The sequence below is a fragment of the Phyllostomus discolor genome, chromosome 9 (genome assembly GCF_004126475.2).
Source record: "Phyllostomus discolor isolate MPI-MPIP mPhyDis1 chromosome 9, mPhyDis1.pri.v3, whole genome shotgun sequence".
NCBI classification, from domain to species: Eukaryota; Metazoa; Chordata; class Mammalia; order Chiroptera; family Phyllostomidae; genus Phyllostomus; species Phyllostomus discolor.
The window spans coordinates 79,953,320-79,975,874 of NC_040911.2; the positions used below are offsets into that span (position 1 = coordinate 79,953,320).

At 47.9% G+C, this 22,555-nt stretch overlaps 1 protein-coding gene across 1 annotated transcript in view; it reads right to left on the reverse strand.

Moving 5' to 3' along the window:
• CDS2 (CDP-diacylglycerol synthase 2) overlaps positions 1–22,555 on the reverse strand; it is a 49,331-nt gene that overhangs the window by 8,423 nt on the left and 18,353 nt on the right. Inside the window, exons 2-10 of the mRNA XM_028524695.2 lie at positions 12,329–12,465; positions 11,068–11,164; positions 9,861–9,958; positions 8,963–9,102; positions 7,417–7,475; positions 5,675–5,757; positions 2,146–2,233; positions 1,579–1,647; positions 472–624 (exon numbers count right to left, since the gene is read on the reverse strand). Of these exons, the coding sequence (XP_028380496.1) occupies positions 472–624; positions 1,579–1,647; positions 2,146–2,233; positions 5,675–5,757; positions 7,417–7,475; positions 8,963–9,102; positions 9,861–9,958; positions 11,068–11,164; positions 12,329–12,465 (924 nt within the window). The remainder of the gene's footprint in view (positions 1–471; positions 625–1,578; positions 1,648–2,145; positions 2,234–5,674; positions 5,758–7,416; positions 7,476–8,962; positions 9,103–9,860; positions 9,959–11,067; positions 11,165–12,328; positions 12,466–22,555) is intronic.

The window sequence follows — 22,555 nt, forward strand, 5'->3', positions numbered from 1 at the left end:
CTATTTCGTCAAAGCCACTCTTAAGAGGAACTGGCTTCCTCTCACTGCAAGGGCGTGGCATGAAGACTCCAGTGACTTAGGACACTTAGGTGCCACCACCTTCAACTCACGCTGCGTCTCCAGCAGGTTGACCCCCACTGCTTCTGTCAGCAAAGTGAACAAGGCAAATGATGTCACTGTGTTATTATGAAAATAGTTGTGACCTCACAGACCCCCTGAAAGGATCTCAGGGTCCTCCAGGGATCCTCTGGGGACACTTTGAGAATCACTGGTCCTAAAGATTTGAAGTGGGAAGAAAAGTCTCCTCCTGTCCTCACCATGCACTGACGTGAACAACCCCTTCGTCCTGGGGCCTACAGCTTTGGGGACAGGAAGGTGACTTTATGAGAGAAGGCAGTGTGGAGAGGGGGGGCTCTCCCTTGTAGTCGCTATGCCACCGAGGTCAGTTTGCGTCGTGGCAGTGGCACATACCCAGCCAATGGCCGACTGGATCACCTCAGGAATGTTATACTCATGCAGGCGGAACAGGTCGGAGGGCTCGCAGTCCACAGTGAAGCTGTTGGTGTCGTTGTTGTACTCCACAGGGCAGACAAAGCACCTGTACCCAGACATCACATAGGATAGCTGAGGATGAAGGAGAGAGAGACAGGTAAAGGAGACATGTTCTGCCATCCTGGCTGGGCAGCAGGCACCTGGTTTGGCCACGTCCTTACAGCGCCCGCACACTCTGACTGCAAACACGCACTGAATCAGAGGTTTAGGGTGCGCCTCATGTGTATTGTGCCTGAACTGGGGCGGGGGGCCAAGGGCAGTTCACAGCCCACTGAGCTTGCACACTCACTTGCCCAAACGCCCAGGTCCTGAATGAATCCAGGAAAGACCTGAGAAATGTGGCGAAAGAACTACAGAAGTTTCTCCCCACTTGGGGGAGCTACAGACTGCTTTCTCAGGATCTCTTTAACTGGGTGCTGAGCAGAGGCAGGAAGTGGGGAAATGGTACAGGGAGAGACAGGCAGCCAGGAGGAAGAAGGCTGAAGAGCAGTAAGGTAAGGAAGCAGGGCAATGAAGGACAGATGGACAACACTGCCAAGGGGAGACTGGCCCAGGGTCAGAGCAGGGAATGGTGCTCTTCAAAGGGCTGGGAGACCATCCACTTCTGGTCAGGGCACACAAGGGAGAAAATATGGGCTGGAGCAGCATATCTCACCCCACCCTTTACTCTCTGATGCCAGTCACCTTGACCTTGAAATATCAAATGCCTGGACAAGAACGCCACCCTCAGAGTGCTACATGCCTCGGCATGAGAGAAGTACAAGGTGTGCACAGCCTCTGCTCCTCGAGGGCCAAGGCTCTGCTTGAACACTGGCAGGTGAGGAACAGCCGCTGCTGCCTGTGCCAGTTACGGAGCGTGCCGTGCTGTCGCCCTTCTTCAGGGCAAGGTCCCATCCCATCCAGGAGGACAGAGTCCTTGGCCTTGGGGGACATGCCTTCTGGCACTGACAGGCTTCGAAGATGCCTGTCACTTCCCCGGTTTGGGGCCACTGTCACTCCCGCACCCAGCCAGGAGCCACCACTTACCAGAAGGCCAAACAGCACAGTGGCAAAGAAGCCCCCAATGAAGCCTTCCCAGGTCTTCTTCGGTGACAGCTGTGGGCAGAGAACAAGTTCTTGGCAAAGGGTGTTTTGATATCTCTGGCTTTGGGAACAGTGAGTGCTTGCTAAAAACCTCACTCTGTTAATGAACCACCTCACCTTCCAAAACACCCCACGCTTGGCTTCCCTCTTCCCTGCCTGATCCCCCTCAGTTTCTCTCCTGTTTCAAGTGATCATTTAGTAATCATATTATAAAACAGTATACTGATTAAATAGCAATACTCAAATTCAGATCAAAGCCCCCAAAATCTGCTTATACAATTTATAAAGTATTTTCTTTATTAGCTCTTTTTCACCTATGGGTAAACTGTCAGTGTTTCCTTTGTTGTTTTTTCTTTTTCCTCTTAAAATTAATTTAGTACCAGCCTTTCTCCAGGATGACATGAAACATACAAACCAGCTCGATCTCCTCTGTCTCCCAAGCTGATCTACTGCAGCAAAAGCATCGCCCCTCCTTCACGGTGATACTGCACGTGCGGATTATCCATTTACCTTGATGAGGGGGGTCCGACCAAAGAAGAAGCCGAACATATAGGCCATGATGTCATTACAGATCACGCAAGAAATGGGGACAATGAACCTACAAAACAAACCAAAGGACCAACTCTACCGAGATGATAATACCTTAAAAGTCCACAAAATAATACCATTCTTACATTCCAGTACCAAAATAACTCAGAGTATTTGTTACCCATTAAAAAATAACTTTTAGCCCCGACCAGGTAGCTCAGTTGGTTAGAGCATCATCCTGATACACCAAGACTGCAGGTTTGATTCCCGGTTCAGGGCACATACAAGAATCAACCAAATGAATGCATATATAAGTAGAATAACAAACTGATGCTTCTCTCTCACACACACTCTAATTAATAAATAAAAATTTTAAAAATGTTAAAAAAAAGAACTTAAAAAAAAATAAAATACCAAACAAGCCATTCCTAGTACCTGGCACATGGCAGGTGTTCAAATGTTTACCGAATGACTACTAACAAACGGAGGTGGTGGTCTATGAAACGCCACTTGCTCTTTTGTCATTATAAAGTAATTATCTACACAATAGTACCAATTTAAACTGTGAAAAAAATAAAGGTTTTCCTTGTTTCTCCCACCCCTATCTCCATTCCCCAAAATAGCAGCTTTCAATCACATCTGGTTTTTCTCCTTCTAAGTAGTTGCCTGCCTAATTCTAATAACTACTATATTTAATCTACTTCATAATTTACCTACTTTTTAAAACTTGTGTATTACTATGAGCTGTATCTAGGAAGTCCCACCCTCCTGCCCTCCTCCAGGACTACGCAGTGGGCAAGACACCACCCGGACACACAGCTAGATTTCTTCTCTGCCTCCCTCCCGCTGCCAGTGTGGTCATCCCACCATAAAAAGGGGGCAGTTTCCACACCTGTACCAACCCCTCTTCTTCTCACTCTCCATTCTGATAGTCACATTTTAAAAATGTCCTCTACAACAGATTTACATTTAAATAAATCTCAATTTCCTGGCCCATCAACTACAGGCAAAATTTTCTGACTTGCTGTTTGTTAAGAGAGGGATTTAGAGCTTCTGTATTCACCCAACCCCCAACAATATTTACTCTGTAGAGATGTCTAGCACAGACTCTGTGCTCTGCAACTATAATTAAGTCTTGCAGGTTGAGTCTGAAAACTAGTAACTATAGTTTTTAGTATTACTCACTGTAGAGGCAAGTAGTATATCTGTCCCTTAAAGATGAAGACTTAGCATGTACCTCTGTCAAGAAACACTGAATAGAACCTTGGCTGGTATAGCTCAGTGGATGGAGCGCGGACTGCAAACCAAAGGGTCGCCAGTTCAATTCCCAGTCAGAGCACATGGCTAGGTTTCTGGCCAGGTCCCCAGTGGGGGCCTTGTGAGAGGCAGCTACACATTGACGTTTCATTCCCTCTCTTTCTCCCTCACTTCCCCTCTCTCTAAAAATAAACAAAAACCTTAAAAAAAAAAAGCCCAGAGCCAAAATTTAAAAAGAAACACCAAACAGAAACTCTGAAAGGCGCCATATGCCCCCCAGTCCATTATAACTGTTTTAACCATAATAATGCCTATAACACGTATATGAGCTAGTCTCTGTTCTAGGCACTTTACATGTATTTACTAATTTATTCCTCAGGAGGTGGGGAATACTACACCCTCATTCCGAGATCGGGAAACAGAAGCACAGTCTGGGGTCTTACCCAGAGTACTTCAGTACTCTCTTACATACACTAGGCTAGGCTTCACCTCTCCACTGAGACCATCAGCTTCTTCAAGAAGCCTCATGATTTTGATCTATGCTGATAGATTTCCTGTTGAAACACAGCATTTCTGGAATAAAATCTACTAAGTAACAGTACAGTCATGTGCAGCCTAATTGTGGGGATATCGTTCTGAGACAAGTGTTGTCAGGTGAGCCTCACAGAGTGCACTCACAACACAGAGTGCACTCACACACAGAGTGCACTCACACACAGAGTGCACTCACTCACAGAGTACTCACTCACATACAGTGCACTCACACACAGAGTACACTCACACAGTACACCCACACACAGTACACTCACACACAGTACACTCACACACAGAGTGCACTCACACAAACCTAGACAGTACAGCCTGCTATACACCTAGGGTGCTGCTCAGTAGCAGGGGGAAATAATTTTGCCTGTACCCTTCTGGCTCTGGGCTGACAAGCCCCTGTAATAAAAGACACATTAATAGGAGAAAAACAAATACGAGTTTAAAAACTTTTATGTAACCAGGAAAACTGACTAACTGGCCAAAATAGCTGAAGCTACCAAGTTGAATATTATCTTCAGCTGAAGACCAAAGAAAATTCTAAGGGTTTAAAAATTCTAAGAGAGCTGATTATAGGAGGTTGTCAGGGAGAGTGACGTAAACAAGGGTAAGGTTGCTATGCAGACTTGAGTCCACTCTCTTCTGCACTGATAATAGTTTGTACAAGTAAGGTCATCTCCCTCTTCCAGGTACAGCAAGGAGACACTTCCATGGACATTTCCCCTACAAATGTAAATGCATTTACACAGGGTAACTGCTACTTGGTTTTCAGAGCTTCTCCCAGGTCTGTTACTTCTTAAAATTAATCAGCCTCAAGTAACAGCTATGCCAACAAGAGGTATTTTGTTTGGAGTGTGAAAATCCTGTTCCCCTGCAGCTCCTATGCCACGGATCTGCACAGTACACGACTGTACTGACTACCGCAGGCAGTTACAACACAAGTACAAGCATTTGTGGAATGCATCACACCACGACTTCACTAGGTGACACGAGTTTGTCAGCTGCATTGGAACCGCCATATACACGTGGTCTGTCACTGATCAAAACTGTTCTGAAGTGGCACACGACCGCACACTTTCTCCTGACACAGTGCCAGGTTCCACTTGCCAACAGTTTATCTAGAAAGGTTTATCTAGAAAGGTTTATCTATAACCATAAAAGAAATCCGCTTTATCATTCCTGTTTCCCTCTCCCTATGCTTATCAGCTTTTGTATTAAGGGTTAGATAAAACTCAGCTATTATCTCTGGTCCTTTCTTTTTCTGGGTGTGGATTCCCATGCAATTGTCAATTGTTCTACAGTTGTTGATCTGTTAAGTTTTCTTCCTCATGACATTTAGTAGTTTACATTATGCCAGGAAATCATAAAAGATTTCCTCTAGGATTTCAACTTTCTTGCCATACAGTAGCACTACCTTTGATTTTTTTTTAAATATCCCTATACCTGTTCGTCTAGAACCATGGTTCTCAAAGAGTAGGCACTGACCAGCAACACCAGCATCACTCGGGAATGCACGAGTAATTCAAATTCTCATGCCCCACCCCAGATTTACTGAAGCAGAAACTCGGGCAGGCCCAACAATCTGTGTGGTAACCAGCCCTACAACGGATTCTGATGTAGCACAAGGTGAGAACCACTGGCTCAGAAGGTAAGGGCACATGAGAAACACCCACAAAGTAAAAGGGAAAATTCCCCCACTGCCATCACTCACCAGATCATCCCTTCAAACAGGTTGTGGATAACGAGATGTGACTGGGTGACGACAATCAGTAATGTCACGTGGGTCCAGCCGAACTGCAACAGGAGAAAAAGAATCAGTGTGCCTTGAAAGGCAACAGCCGGTACCATGTAGAAAATTGCTGAGAGTCAGCTTCTGCAGGTATCTTTCTCACTGGAAGTGAAAGGTACAGAACAGGCCTGTGGGAGAAACTCTGTCCCCCCAGCTACAGTCCCCATAAAAAGCCAGGACTGCACGGCTCACTAGTGAGTAAGTCCTGCTTGCTCTGAAAGCCTGGGTGCTTCTGAGTATTTACTGAGTGCTTGCGAGGCTCAGAGAGAAAACACGTTCAGTTTGGGAACGTGAGGGAGGGCAGGACAATGCCTGAGGCCTTGAGGCAGGAGAGTAAGAAACCAGGAAATTCTTCAGCAAGCGGAATAAGGGAAACTGAGACAGTTAAACAAGGTGCTAACAAATCTCAAGATCTTGTCTTCCCTAACCAAGAACACTTAGGAGCAAATGGTTTACACCTCTCCTCCCCAACAAGAGAGTGAGTAGCTTAAATCACCTAGTCAAGGTGAATTCTTCAATCTCCTAGTCAAGGAGACAGATAACAGAGACCCAGACTGTGCTATCAGTGCCTGCCAAACCCAAGAACGAATGAAGTCAGAAGAACAAATAATTTTTTAAAAACCCACAAAAATAATCAGAGCCAGACCAATCCAAGATAAAAGTAAAACAGTGAAGTTGACCAGAAAATGACCCCAAACTCCCCTATACACCCATTTGGACATGTCAGCATATTAGAGAACACACCGGAAAAGCTGTTGAATATTCTTTTGAGGCCCTCCTAAGACCTCCCCTAAAATTCCCACCTACAGAAAACAGGTAAAAACTCTTAACACAAAGAGCGCACTGTGTGCCCTCCCCTGAGCATGCCTGCACCCCTTCTTTCACCGGGCATTTACTTTTGCTTTCCTCTAAGCTCTAAAGGTCCCCAGGAGACTCGCAACCAGGAGAGCAGCAGGCGGCGGCAGCTTGTCCCAGGCTAACCCCCGAACCCTGTCTCCAAGGGCCCTCCATTTGTCTCTGCAACTTGTTCCCTGAGTCCGCGTAGCTCAGCGTGACTCATCTCTGTTACTGTGACTTCCTCTCCTGAGTCCACACAGCTCAGCGTGGCTCACTTCTGCCACTTCTGTTACTGTGATTTCCTTTCTTCCACCTAGGCAGCCCAGCCTAGGTGCACTCCTGTTGCTATGATCTTGCCTCTTCTATCCTAAGCCCTTCCTTTGTTTCACTGTCCAGAGCTTTAATAAATACACTCTCAAAATCACCTGCACTCAGGTCATGAACTCTTTCCTACGTGACATCAAGAATGAATTCCAGACCAGGCCCAGGCAGACCCGCCTCAGTCCTGGTCCCTTTCTGGTAACAGCGCCACTGTGAGTCTTACTTGAAGCTCACTTTCTGCAGGACCTAGTGCAGAGATTGCTGAGGGTGTAAATTAAGTAACAGTAATTGGATCTAAGTGGATGTACAGCTGCCTAAGTTAACAGGCTCCCTTCCTTCATGCTCTGGGTTCCACAAACATACATAACTGAGTGCACTCAAGTTTTGATTTCTCACAGAAAAGATGAGAGATCTGTTGAGTTTCTGCAGAACTTCATTTAAGCCAAGACTTCACACATGCGCGCGCGCTCACACACACACACACACACACACACTATTTCCCTTACCATGTAGAACTGCAGGCGGTAATGCTTCTTGACCAGACTCAATACAAACATGCAGAATCCTGGTTCGAGGAAGGAGATAAAAGGGCAAAGTAAATCACATTCTGCATTTACTTGTGTCCTAGTCACTTCCTACGGCTGGGTACGTGATCGTGATTATGATCCTTTGGCCAGTTTCCTGGAAGCAGTGAACCAGTGCACAATCCCAAGCCCGGGGAGTGGAGCGGGGAGGAAGACACAGAACAGCTCTTCAGATAGTAATCAGAAGGGAAAAAATTACTCCACCAAGACAATGAAAGGAAGGCACTATCTTTAAATCTTGCAGAGTGCACTCAATTTAGGCTGCTGTTCACCAGATAAGAACATTTTGACCCCAGAGCAGGGGCCAACAAACAACAGTCAGGCCGCTGCCCGATTCTGTAACTAAAATTTTACTGGAAGCCAACTATGCCCATTTGGTTACATACCATCTGTGGTTGCTTCTGTGTTCCAAGGGCAGACTGGGTAGTTGCAGCAGAGGCCCTGGGCCCCCAAAGCCTAAAATATTTATTACCTGGACTTTTAAGAAAAAGTTTGCCAACCCCTGTTCACAGACACATATGATGGCAAAAAAACATCTGCAGCCCCCGCCCCTTCTCCAGGAATGATAATGACCTTGACCCCTCAGTGTAGTGGGCCCCTCAAAAGCACTTCTGCCCAGAAGAGAGCATGTCGCCGTCCCAGACACCCGACTCCCTCTGGGAGGCTGCTTTCAGGGTCTGAGGCATGCCCTCTGGATGTCCTCAATGTCTGCAAACACCTCAGCAGTAGATTTTGTATTTTAATACCCAGGTGTCATTCACAGAGCTGATCAAAAATAGGTCAGACAAATTTAGGTCAGAATGACTTTCTCACGTGCCCCAAACTAGCTTTCAAGGCGACAATAAAAGACACTAGCATCACCAGAACTAGTGCATGGTCTGAACTGAGTTTGGATTGACCCGCACTTTTCTGTCTGTCAAGTTCTAATGCATATGATTTAACCCTCACAGTAAGTCCACAGTTCTAGCTCTAGGTTACAAAAGAGCTCCCTGACATGCAGGGTGATTAAGCTCCCAGCCCCTGTGAGGTCCCAGAGCCTTTACAAATCCAAATCAGTAAAATTTCCACCACCTTCCGATGTCTGTCCTGCAAGGCGATCTTCTAAGAAGACGCTCCTAAAGACGGCTGCCTGTTTTTAAACCTAAGTTATAAAGACAGGTGGTTTTTGTTTCAGTCACAGCACAGAATCGCTGCAGACACCAAGTCAGGACAGGGCCACGCTGTGCCGCCCTCCAGCGCAGGCTGGAGCACAGGGACAGGGCCACAGACCACAGTCCCCACACCCACTGAGCCCTGCAGTCTCACTGCCCTCACTTGCTGCAGCTCAAGTAAGGCGGAGCCCTCAGCTCAGCTGCCCTGCACGGGCAGAGTTAACACCATCAAAGCTTCACATTAACCAGAGAACTCCCCAGCTCCTACTCAGCAAACGACAAAACACGACACACACAAGAACTGGTTCAACGCATACCTATCAGGTAGAGAGTAAAGGAAATGAAGCGGTGGTATTTGCTGAGAATCCGCAAAGGCTCCTCTCTCTGGACCAAAGTGAAGAAATAATCCGTCACTGTTTCGCCGTAGAAGAAGTAATTCACACACAGTAAAAAGTACCTGTAAGTGAAGACAAGTCACTGCCACGGGCGCACCTGCACCGGCCTGTCCTTGACCACGAGGCTGTCGGAACACCCCGAGGGAAGGACCAGAGCAGCCGTCCCCCCGCCCTCGAGACCCCCGTGGTCCCTGCTCTCCAGTGACACTGTAGGTGAGAAGTTTACCTAAAAACTCAGCTTTCTTTCACCCTCCATTTATTGCAAACCCAGGATTTGGCTTTTACCACTTTTGTAGAATTTCTACGTCTAACCTAAGAACACTCGAACCATAAGATAATGCTCTGAAACACGGCTCATCCTGCCTCCCAGTCTCATTTCCACTCTTCCCAGCAGCAGCCCTTCGTGCCTGTCAGGACGGTTCGCCCCAGCTTTGCCACCTGTCTGCTTTGCCCATCTCTTCCCTGCCCACAGCATCCTCTTCACTTATCTTTCTTCACTCACTGTTCAAACAGCATTTTCTTCATAAAACCCTGCCTGACGTAACCACGCATAAAACCACATGCCTGCCTCCCAGGCATTTACTTCTGTAGCACGTCAGCCGGCCTGTGTTATTCTGAGGAAGATTCCAGACTCTTGATAACTACTGAAGACTCCTCTGAGGCAAGCATGTAGTCTGGCCTACAATGTACTTGGGTTTCAAAGGTACTATGCAAGTTCATGGCCATCACTCCCCTCCCTCCCATCACCACCGTAAATATCTACCATGAAACACTTTTCATCCAAATCTGTGAAGGGTCCTTGTGGGGCTGGAGAGCTTACCAGCTGAGGGTCCGGAACCAGGGCAGGTCATAGGAGTGGTAGACATTGTAGCCAATAGTGATGATCTCGTGGAAACACTTTATCTGAACACACATCACCTGCAGGGCACACAACAGTTAGAACACTCGATGGCTCCCCAGTTCTTATGACCTTTGGAAACAGAAACCCGAACGAGTCATGGGCCTTCAAGAAAAACACTGCATTTAGGAAGAACAGCAGTCCGACGGTGATTCGGCTCTCCTCTCTCACACCACCCACGTGTCAACGTGGCCTTTCACGTCACACGGGACAGGCCCAGTGTCTCACAATGAACACAGGCTCCTGGAGGGGGTGGGCAGGGTTGGATGGAGGGGAACAAAGTGGGGAAACTGGGACAACTGTAACAGCATAAACAATACGATATTTTTTAAAATAACAACAAATACATGCTCTCAGAGTGTCAATTAACTTTTTTTATTCTAGAACTTCCCAGGACTCAATCAATGTCTTCCCCTCCTGACTATGAATACAAATACTTGAAAAGCCCCAACTCTGTGCTCAGCGGTCAGCTGTCAGTCATCTGACCCTGCCCATGACAGTGGGAAGGTGGAGAGGGAAGCACTGTGGATGGGGATTTCTTAATGAAAGGCCTGAGTCTATTGAGTAAGGCCCCAGGGAAACAATAAAACCAAGAATCAACATCACAGCAGGGGTCACAGTATAATCAAACAGTTGAAATAATAAAATCAAATTTTAAAATGAAGAGACATCTTGCCCGGGCTGGTGTGGCTCAGTGGACTGAGCACCGGCCTGCGAACCAAAGGGTCATTGGTTCAATTCCCCGTCAGGAAACATGCCTGGGATGTAGGCCAGGGCCCCAGTGGGGGCCATGTGAGAGGCAACCGATCACTGTATCTCTCACACGTTGATGTTTCTCTCCCTTTCTCCCTCCCTTCCCCTCTCTCTAAAAGTAAATAAATCAAATCTTTAAAAATAAAAAAGAAAAGAAAATGAAGGGGCATCTTTAAACACATACAACTGGCCCATGCCAATGTCCCTCCACCTGGCTGCTACAAAGTGAGAAGTCACAGATATCCTGAGAAACAAATGCTCTGTGGAGCCTGGACCCCAGGTGACTCCCAGAACTAACCCAGCACTGGCACCTCAGGTGACCAATCCTGCACGAAAAACTGAAGGCCGAGCTACAATGACACACAATGGCACTTACAATTATCATTAAAACCATTGGTCCCAGGTAAATGATGACGAAGAAAAACGCGATCATGGCCAAAGTCAGGATGCCTCTCACCCACCAGTTCTTCCATCTAAGTTAGAGAGGAGGGAAGGAGAAAACGTGTGAGGAGCCCAGAGAGAACTGAAGCACAAACCCAAGGGGGACAGCTCGTCCCCAGGGGAGAGGGCCCGAGGCAGTCCTTTCCAGGAGCCCCTTCTTCACTGGGACAGAGGGACTGGCCACTTGCTGGCAGGAGCAGGGCCACTGCAGCCCATGCCTCATCCACGCCTGACAGGCAAAATCCCCAAGGGAAATGTAGCGCCCTCTACTTCTGTGTCTATTTCAGTGGCCTCTATAGCTGTCTCCATTGCGGGGGGAGGGAACAAACCCCACAAACATATTTACTTCAGCAGAATCCTGCATTGCTCTACACCTGCATTGTTATGGCGATAGCAATATAAACAATGATAGTAACAGCTATCACAAATATATACCTAGCACCTTTATAAGGTCTTTACATATATTAACTTGTTCAGCCCTCAACACTCTCCTTTTTTACAGGTGAGGAGCTGGGTGTGCTGGTTACACAGTTTCGAAGTGGTTAAGCTGAGATTTCCGTCCTGGGAGCCTGGCCCCAGAACCCATGCCCCTAACCACTGCACAACACAGCCTCCCAGAGGGACACGTGAGGGAGGCACATGAAGAAACACTTTCAGACAAGGTTTTGGGGTCTTACACTTTGTATTTTTAATCTACCATATAGCTGGCGTAGGAGAGACCAGAGTGTCAAGGGACCAGAATTTCAACCCTGGATTCACCCAAGTTAAGATGTTTCTTAGTCCTTCCAGGAGAACTTTTCAATGTCCACAGTGGATGTGCATGGGAGAGGGGAAAACTAAGTCACAAAGCCCTGGGACTGTTTCCCCCATACGCTGTGTCAACGACCTTGCCCGCCACCACCCCTCTGTCCACCCTTTCCTCGTCCTTGGACTGTCCCTTCCAGTCTCGAGCACCCTTCAACTGCAAGATGCTGCCAGGCTGTGCTTGCAGTTGCTGTTAAGACGATGCTCAGTGAAGCCCTGGGCAGAGGTAGGGGCCTGTGGTCAATGCCAGTGGGCAGGCCTGTGCCACGCACTTTGACAGAAGTGGACTCCCACCACAAGACCACGGGCTCCCTGAGGGGCCTGAGTCTTCCACGGCACTGGGACATGCCAACACGGCCCCCAGCCAGCACTGCATCCCTGAGCCAGGTTACCTTGAAGACAAGTTGGACAGGGCCCTGTTGAGGACCTCTGGGGTATCGTCTACAGAGGTTACCAGGGGAGTAGCTTCCGCTCGGCTCTCGCTGTCCGATGCTGTCTCTCCGTCAACCTTTGCTTCTGGCTCCGACTCCTACACAGCAGAAAAACAGAAGAGGAGAAGGTCAAAAATGTTGAGCAAGATACTGAGAAGTACCCGCCTGTTATAGGAGGTCTGTGGAGGAAGACGCAAACTGGGCCTGAAGACCCGGCATCGTCTTCAGGTGACCTAACAGATGGGCCTCACAGCGATCCTGACACCGTCCTGACGTGCGCCAAGGCGGCCCGCTCTCTACAGCGAGGGAGACACGCATGTGCACCTCGGGAGGAGAGCGACAGCCTCAATGGACTCAATCCCCACTGCCTGACAGGGGGCGGCGGGAGAGAACATCTGGAAGGGCGAGAGAGAGGCCCCTTTGTATCCAAAGAATGCGAAAGAGGGCTGTGACCAGACTTCATCTGGGCCTCATCCCTGATGCTACCACTCAGAGCTTTTATTCCTGAAGGGAATTTAAAATAATTGCTGTGAGAAGACGCGGAAGAGAAATCACATCACAGAGAAGTAGACGGCAACAGCGCTGCTAGTATTTACACAGCCCTTCGCAGTTTTCAGAGCGTCTCCCCCACGGCTGTGGGCCTCAGGGCAGTTCTGGGAAGAAGGAAAGCAGCACAGGAAGCTCCTCAGGACAAAACAAAGGAGACACAGGCTCTGAGGAGCTCCGTGGTCGGCCCCAAATCGCCTGTTAACCCAGGGTTCTAACTTGCATTTGCTCATCCCACCAGATTTCATTTTATTTGGGCATCCTGGGATCCATTTTATTTTTTCAGTAAGAAACTCAAAATGAAGTAAACTAGAAATGGCAAAAGGATATTTGACCACATCTTCAAAGACTTCCTTATATACATGGGCAAACACATTTAAGTTGAACTAACAATTTAAATTTCCCTAATTAATAAATATATAAAACAGAGCACTGTTTCAAATGGCCAGTAAATGGTCACTGGAGTATCTTCTTTTGTGAAGTGTCTATCAAGTCACCGGCCAGTTTTCTACTGAGTTTTCTGCCTTCCTTTTTTACTTTTTTTTTCCCATTGCTTTTAGAGAGAGAGGAAGGGAGAAACAGAAACATTGAAAGTGAGAGAGAAACACTGATTGGTTCTTTTGTATGCGCTCAGACCAGGGACTGTGTGCATCCGGACCAGGAATTGAACCCACAACAAAGGTATGTGCCCTGACTGGGAATCGAACCCGCAACCTTTCGGTTACAGGATGACACTCTAACTGAGCCACTTCCTTTTTATTGATCTGTAGAAACTTTTTATACAACCCAGACTTAAGTACTTTGTGTCATTAATCCGTATGTTCCCCCGGCCTTCTCTAACCCTGCCCCCACGCCAGTTCTTCCCTCTATCACTCAGACCTTCTCCCTCTCAGCACTGGCCACAATACGGACTTGGAAGGAGATCTTCGTAACTGTCTATTGCTCCCTAAAGATAGGAACCAAGACACCTTGTGCTCATGACATCCCCACACCTGGCACAGAGCAAAATACTTACTAATGGATGGAAGGAGGACGCAAGGAGTTAATTCCAGGTATGGTAAAGAGGTGCCCAGGCCCTGCCCTCACAGAAACAGCTATTTCTAAATTACATCACAACTGTGGTAACACCACTAAACAAAAGGTCTTTAGTACAAGAGTGCTCATACAAGAGACAACTGGCTTCGGTAAAGGACCTAAAGAAGGGAGTCTCATCAATCAAGTCTCGGGGAAAGAGCTATAGCTGCCAATGATGCGGTCACTGCTCCTTACTCTGCCACAGCTGAACCTGGTGGCTCTGGACGAGTCGCACAAGGGCCTCTGTACTTCAGTGCCCTTACCTTATAAAGCGGCCCACAGAGGGCCCTCTTTACCTGTGAGGGTTCACTGAAGGGATTCAACCAAACTCCCACACCCAGGGCTGTGTCCCATTCTACCACCCCAAGAAGTTCTGAAACGCAGCAGCACCTCCAGAATTACTCGTTTCCAGTTAGAATGAATGAAGATGAGGCATTCAACAGCTTTCCATTCTTTATCTTAACATTACCACCCACACCCCATCTGCATCAGTAGTACGAGGTGGGGATTCTGACCCCAAACCGAGGGCCTTCCACACGAGAGCGCCGGGCCCGCGGAGACCTTCCAACAGAGGCTCTCTACATGCATCCCAGAGCCACAAGAGCTGAGCTTGAGCACAGCAGGCGAGCAGGCATGTGCTGTGTACATCACACACGCACACACACTGAAGTCCCAGCACAAGGCTATTTTTAACTCATCCATCCTGTTGTCAAGGAGACTCACAAAAGCTGCTGGAAGGGCAGGAAGAAGCCAGGCAGAGCCAGGGGAGGGGCAGGAGCTCTGGCTGTACTAACTCCCCTCCCACCTCCCTGGCCTTCCAGGCCCTTTTATAAACGTTAGCCCAGCACTGTTCCCTGCACTATCACCAAATGTGACTCCTCCCCTTCCTTGCTAGGACGGGTGAGGTGAACAGGGTATCTCGAAGCAGAAAGGAGTGGACGGAGAACTGTTAAAGGGACACTGTGGCTGCTGCTATGACCAAGAGGGCAGGAAGCCTGTGATAAACAACTTGGAATTTAAGTAAATGCCCTAAAGAAACAAGGCTGAAGGGGAGATTCACTTCCTAGGTTTCACCTGCCCATATGCAAGTAACGCCAGGGTCCCAGGCCTCACCCGAGGCCTCTGAAAAAGAGCCCTTCTCTGCAGGCTCCTGCTGAGCAAGAGGCCAACACCTACACAGACAACTCTTCTCCCACCAGCAGAAAGGCCAATTCCTGTGGGAGAGAGGGAAAGGGCACAGCCTCGGAAGACACGGATGGGGAGAGGGCGAGTCAGCCAGCCCCCTAGGTTCCCTCCCCTCCCCTTAGCTGCCACCCTGACCCAGCCAAGCGTCACAAGACAGCTGGCCAAGGGAACAGAAATAAAAGAACCTGGAGAGGCCTTGAGCATCCAGCTCCTCCGCACCCCACAGACGAAGGCCTTGCCACAGTGCCTGGGAAAAAGAGGCCAAGTGCTGGGGCAGCTTCCACAGTGGGCCCAGAAGGAAGCAAGGGCCTGGAGCCGAGCTCTCTCCCAGAAGAAAAGTCGGTCAGAAGCCTGGCCTTCACAGGCATTTCCCTCCTAACAGGCTTCTACTCTGAAGACCTAATCATAGAAGCCGAACCAAGAATCAGGGGTGCCCAGCATGTGCACTGGGGTTTGCTCCTCCAGGGGAAGGCAGACAGGCCGATGGGATGGAAGACTTTCTGCAGAAGGAGGCAGCAGCCAGCCAGCCAGGGAGAGCAAGGCGCAGGGCCCAGCTCTCTTGCTCCTTACTTTCTGCACAGGTCTCCATTCTCTGGTCTTCCCAGTACGGAAAGGATCCCTGGTCTCGGATGGTTGTTGGGATGATCAAATGCAACATCATTGAATGTCTATAAAAACTATAAAGGGACTGAATGGCAGTACCCTCCACCCCTCAGTCCCCTTACCACAGTACACAGGGCAGGAGCACAAGAACCTTAAACAGCCACCCCAGGCAACCCGGGTGCCCTTCTCAGGAAGGGTGGAGTGGGGAAAGCATGGTGGCCAGCAGATCTTGCTGAGCCCCACATGCTAACCAATTATGTGAGCTCAGCATCTGCCTGCCTCGCTTCCTCTTTCACACCTTTAATTCATCCAGTAGGCAGCCCCAACTCAAAACTGATCCTCTTTCCAAAGCTACCGTGCAGATGGAGGTCTGAAACACAAATGCAGCAATGTATACTAGTGCTCTCTGAAGTGGGCTGTGCACAAAGCAATCCACTGAAGTATGAAAAGAAATGAGAACGTATTTCTATTAATCTTGTTCACATATTTTTTCCAGTGTGTGCTTTATAATGGACCTATCAGGACATGTACAGAACTTAGTTTGTGCAACCTGGGTCACGTGGTAAAAACACCACATACATGTCAGCAGCCGTGGGTGTCTCGTTTCCCATTGCACCAAGCAGTGTCTGGCACATAACAGGTACCCAAAGACTTGCTGACATAATAAGATAATTAATTCTACTTGACCCACCATGGACCAGTGTCCAGCCTGCACTGAGAGTATGAAAGAACCCACTCTGATTTCCAGCGCATGTGCCAGGACCCACACTATGGCCTTCATGGTGGCCCTTGAAGCAGGACCAGACCAGTGCCCCCTCCTGCCCCCTCCCTCCTGAGTGCCGGGTCTGAGGTCCCAGCTCAGTAGTTCTGGGACCAGCAAAGGGCAGCAGGGAGAGGCTGCCTTGCTGCTTCAAGCTGTCTCCGCCCAGCCTCCAGACATGCCCTCCTTCCTCCCTTCCTCCCTTCCTCTCCTCCCTCCCTCTCTCCCTCCCTCCTTTTTAATCCAAGAGCCCAGATAGGAGGCTGAGTGGCTTAGACCAAGTCTCTCAGGTTCTATCTTAATCACCACTCATCCTCCCCCACTCCCTTATCCATTTCCCAAGGGGTTTGTGGTGCTGGAGTAAACAGGAAACAAAAGTGCTGCTTTAAAAGGAAAAGAAAGCCCTGTCTGGTGTGGCTCAGTAGATTGAGTGCCCACCTACAAACTAAAAGGTCACAAGTTCGATTCCCCTTCAGGGTGCATGCCTGGTTGCGGGGCCAGGCCCCCAGTTGGGGGTGTGCAAGAGGCAACTGATGGATGTATTTCTCACACATTGGTGTTTCCCTCCCTGTCTTTCTACCTCCCTTCCCCTCTCTCTAAATAAATAAATAAAATCTTAAAAAAAGAAAAAAGCTCCCTCAGAGGCCTCCGTCCTGCTGGCTCACTTAGATCCTAGAGGGAAAGGCAGAAGGTGATGGACACATGGAGACTGCTGGATACCAAGAGCTCAGGTAGGGCCTGTCGTCATTTTTGGAGAAACTTCTGCTCCGAAGGACACCCCACCAGCCTTCCAGGGCCCCTCTCCCATCCACAGCTGCCCAGAAGCCACCCCCAGCTTTGCCCTGGAGCTCACAGCAGCACGGAAGTAAGAAAAGGCAGCAAGGGGGGACCAGAGCAGCAGCAGGGCAGGAGAGGCAGCTCCTTGTGATCAAGGCCCAGCTCCTTCTAGCCTGGGAAGAGGCCTGTCTTGGTCTAAAACAGCACCTGCAGAACTCATTCACGCTGTATTCCCAAGGTGAAAAACCCTCCCTCATCCCATTCCTTCTCAGCTCTCAGGCTGTCCTGAAGGCCTGCCTTGGGCACACAAAAGCTTACTGGGCAGCCTCCCTTTGAGGCTCCCGTTGGGCCTCCTCTTGGTATCAGGGCCCACCCTCCGACCTCAGTATTTCTTAAAACTCCAGTGACACCCACAAGCGGTGATGGTCAGAGCTTGGCCAAAAAAGTGCGGCTGCGGCCAGGCTGGACAGGAGCCCTGGGCATGGTGTCAGCTGGGCTTCAAGCAGATGGGACTCACCCCACCCCACACCCCATGTCTTTATCTGATGCCAAGTCAGTTTTGCACCTTGCTAAAGAAAATGCATTAACATTCTGCTCATGTTTGCCTGAAAGGACCTAACAACTAGGAAAAGAAAATGAGTGGTACCATCCACTAGGCTTTTTCTTCTCTTTTTCATCTTCAAGGCAATTTCATTAAAAGGCAGTTAAGTCCTCACTTACATTGTCAGTAAGTTCTTGGAACTGCGGAGAAAGGATATATCAAGAAACCAAGTTCACCATAGGCTAATTAATATAAACAAGAGTTAAGTTCCTACAGCACCTCGTCAGTGTCATAACAAAAACCACAGAACAATGCTATTCGAGGACCTGCTGTCCTCAGTGCCCTGGCTGGTTATGCCCCTAACAGCTCTGTCCTTTCATACTGGCACCGCATGCAAATTCGCCAGTGCCATTTACTGAGTGACTCCACAACTTACACAAACTGTGTTTTGCACTGCTTTGGATGCAAATTACAGCCCTTGTCCTGGAGGAAATCATCAGACTGAGCCTAACCTTTCTGCTAAATATGCGCTTGCATCTTCTTAATCAAGCCCTGTGGCAGCTGACGGGAAACTGATTCCTCCACTTACAGGCACATCCCCAGGAGAGAAATTACTGGTTTTTCCCCAATAAGAGTGTCAGGGACCTATGTATCATTCTCACTGAAAAAAAGCCAAGTAGGTGCGTGTGTGCAGGGTTAGGAACACCAAAGAAAATATTTCTAGCTTTTTCTAATGCTGACTCCATTTGACAAGTTCAACTGCCTGAACAAAGGATCAAATAGGAGGAGCCCTATTGCAAAGTGTTAGAATCATCCCCAATACGGCCACATCCTGTACTCCAAAGCCTCATATAATGAGATTTACAGAAAATGCATTCAGCTACTCCAGATGGGCCACCGCACTTAAAATCCTCTACAGGTAACTGCCCTCCCCACCAAAGAGCCCCAGAGAAAGGATGCAAAAGGACAAAAGAGCTAGTGGGAAATCCAGCCTTCTAAGACCTAACTCTCGCTGTGAACCATTTCACTTCCAGACAGTAAGAGGGCACTTTCCATAATCTAGGTTCGGTTTCAAATTCATCAAATGTAAGAACTGCCCTATTCATATTTGTTTACCTTGAATCTTTGCCCTGAATCTGGTAAAAGCTCAGAGTGTTTTTTAAAGCTGATTGAATTTTAATTCACAGCATCAATCTTTATCTATAAGGCCTAGAACAATGGGTGCCACCACTATTAGTGTGGGAAAGACAACTCTAGAGCTACAGTTATACAAATGCCACTAATAACTAAAAGGGCTATGATTTCAGCCCATCCCAAAGGTTAAAATTATTGAGGGACGGGGAGTCCCTGAGGGACACCCATAAAACCCAGGGTGGCGATGAGCTGTATTTCCAGACAGCGATGAATGTGTTGCCAGGAATAATGAGCGAGGAGGTAAAGGGAAACCTTTTAGAACCCTAAATGGCTCAATCCTGCATATTTTCACTTTTCCCCTAAATAATGGGAAATGCTCCAAGCAGGGTCACACATCTGTTCTTTGAGCCAATTGAACTGCATATTGGAAAGCATTTTCCAAATTTTAGGATGCTACTCTCATACTAAGAAACACCTCCATTATTCTTCCTAACATCACTATCACCTGAAATTATGACACATTTGTCTGCTGCCCCTATTGAAACATAAACTCCATGTGGAAGGTACTTCTGTTTTTCACTGCTATATTCCCACTGCCTGCAATGCTGCCTGGCATACAGAAGGTCTCAATAAATGTTTCTTAACAGAGGGAGAGAAGACAACGGGTTAAGGAATAATGAAGGAATTCTCCTCTTCTGAGTCTGTAAGTTAAAATGGCAGTCATAGCCCTGACTGGTGTGGCTCAGTGGGCTGGGTGTAGTCAATCTGAAAAAGCTTCCAGTTCGACTCCCAGCCAGGGCATGTGCCTGGGTTGGGGGCCAGGTCCCCCGCTGGTGGAGTGCGAGAGGCAACCCATCAATGTTCCTCTCTCACATCAGACCTTCCTCTCCCTCTTCCCCCCTCTCTAAAAATAAATAATATCCTTTTAAAAAATGACAGGCATAAATATCACTCTGCAATAGCCAGCCACTTTGCACAGAATATCCCATTCTTACCATGTTTACATACATTTGCAGGTTCCGTAGGTGGAAGGAAAGTGGAAGTCTTAGGAAAGTCATAAGCATGAACCATCAAACACACATAATAAAGGTGAGCAGTAGAATAAGAAGAAAATTTCAAAAATCTTAAGAGCTGCTGACTGCTTTCCCTCCAGGACTCTTGCCAAAAGGATGCACAGGCATTTCTCAGCAACCTCACGGGTTTGGTTCCAGGTGACCACAATAAAGTGGGTGTCTCAGTGAAGCAAGGTGCACCTGTACCTGCCTCCTGCAGCTTGGGCTCCCAGAAGCTGAGTTCCCTGCCAAGGTGGTTTCTGCTCCAAGCAAAGACAGCCAGGTACATTAACTAAAAAAGAAGTAACTCACCATCTTAGTAATAAATGCAACAGTAACAGGCACACGACCTTCACACTGTGAACACGCTGGCTGTTGTCTCTACCCAACTCTGTCTCAGCTGAGGGCTGAGGTCAATGAACAGAATAAACCTGAACACCTCAGTAATCTGATGTTAAAAAAAAAAAAACCAAAACCCTGCTAATCCATAGTGACGGTTCTGAAAAAAACAAAAGTCAGCTGCTTCATCAAATTTTTTAAATGGCTTTCTTTTAAATGTTTAGGGCAGAAAATCTTCTACCCAAAGGTTATTGTACACCTCTACAATAAGGACAATTCAGCAGGACACTGTCCTGTATTTCCTTTGTTAAAACACAAAATTCAAGCAAGTAAACCTGAAAGAACTTAATGGCTTTATTCGATGACTCATGAAGTAGGCAATATCTAATTCAGCAGGTGGAAAGGAGCTCTGAGGAGCTGTACAAAATGACACTTCTACGGTAGAAGGGAAGGGAGCACGGAAGTCAGGCTGGGGGGAAAAAAAAAAAAAAGCAGGCGGATTATTTCAAGGGCACTTTCCTTGAGGGGATGGCAGGGCCTATCAGGCAAATTACCTAACTAGTGCCGAGGAAGCGACTCCTGGCTGGCTAGTTTAAGATTCTGCTTCCCGGAGAGCAAACACTGTTAAGTCAAGTCTCAGTTTGGTGACGTGGGGCTTGACCTAAGTGATGCATTTGGGACCGGTTGTCTTGCTTTTACCATCTTGAATCTCTGTTGCTCTTCCACCCGCGCAGGCCTGTGGAGCTAATGAATGAAGCCGTCTGTCCCAATAACACAGGCCCCGTGCTTTGGTGTTCAGGTTTGAATTCTCGAGTTTATCCTCCCTTACTATCAGGCGACTGGCCATCAGCATACCTGCCTTCCCAAGCTGTGTCTCACTCAGAGGACTAGCAAGGGAGGAGAACTGAGATGGTCACGGCTCTCAGAATTAGGCCTATGCTAAAAATGGACAGAGCCAGAACAGTTCACAAGTTCACAGCTGAGAGGTTCCTCAGGCCCAGTGCCCAATCAAGGACGTCTTGGGGTAGACTGGCACGATGGCCTCAACTGTTCCAGGGCATTTGCTCGGAGAGGTCCTGGCTAGAAGCAATGGCCTCACAACCAGAAAGGCTGGAGAATGGCAGGACAGCTCAGCACATCTGCCCTGCGGGCAGGTGTTCTGGAGCTTGAGAAGGAGACATACTATGGGAAGAAACCTATCCACAGGTTTCTAGAGGCAAGGAAGTCAGCAAAGTGCTATACTGCACAGTGGGGGGAAGTGGGAGAGCTGGGAACATGCAGTCCAAGCCATTTGTCACACTTGCAGGCCATCCATGCCCCTGTAGGGTTTCATGGGAGGGGGTCGGGGGGAGGATGAATGCCATTAAAAGCCTCCAAAACACGCAACCCTCAGAGTAACGAACAAATGTACACAGCTCATAGTCACAAAAACACTCTCAGTACTTAACTGTAATATTAGAATTCACTACATTCACTAAAGCTACATTAATAATGAATATCAATCCTATAAACACAAGATGGAGTGAAAACTACACACACACACACACACACACACACACACACAAAAGGCTACAGCTGACTTTCCAAAGAAGCAAGACACTCTATCGCAGGGAGAAGAGCATCTCAGGCGTGAGGAAAGGGGGAAGTGTACTAGCTGTGTGATCTTGGAAGAAATCATGTCACATCTGGGCCTTGGGTTTTCATCTGTAAACAGAAACACATCCCATCTCAAGGGTATTGGAGAGATAAAATAAGTCTGTGTTTTTCAAGATGTGGGTTGAGACCTACTGGTTCTTGAAATCAACTCAGTAAATCACAACTGGTAAGAAAGAGAATAAAATATGATGCCAGAAGTCAGGCTAGTGGTGGCTACCCCTGAGAAAGGAACTAATTAGAAGAAATCACTAGGGAGCCTTCCAGGACTGGTAATGTTTTGTCTGATGGGGCGGGGCAGGCTGCAGAGATGCGCTTATGTTATGAACAGTCATCCCGCTTTATAGTTACGATATGGACACATTTCCGTATGTATATTACACTTCAGTAAAAGTTTACATAAGTAGAGTAAGAATCAAACAGAACAGAAATGAATGTATCATAGATAGTAAAATTGCTGCTTCATGAAACTTTTGCTTCAAAGTGGTTTATATACACAACCTTGTATTGAGACACAATGTAAA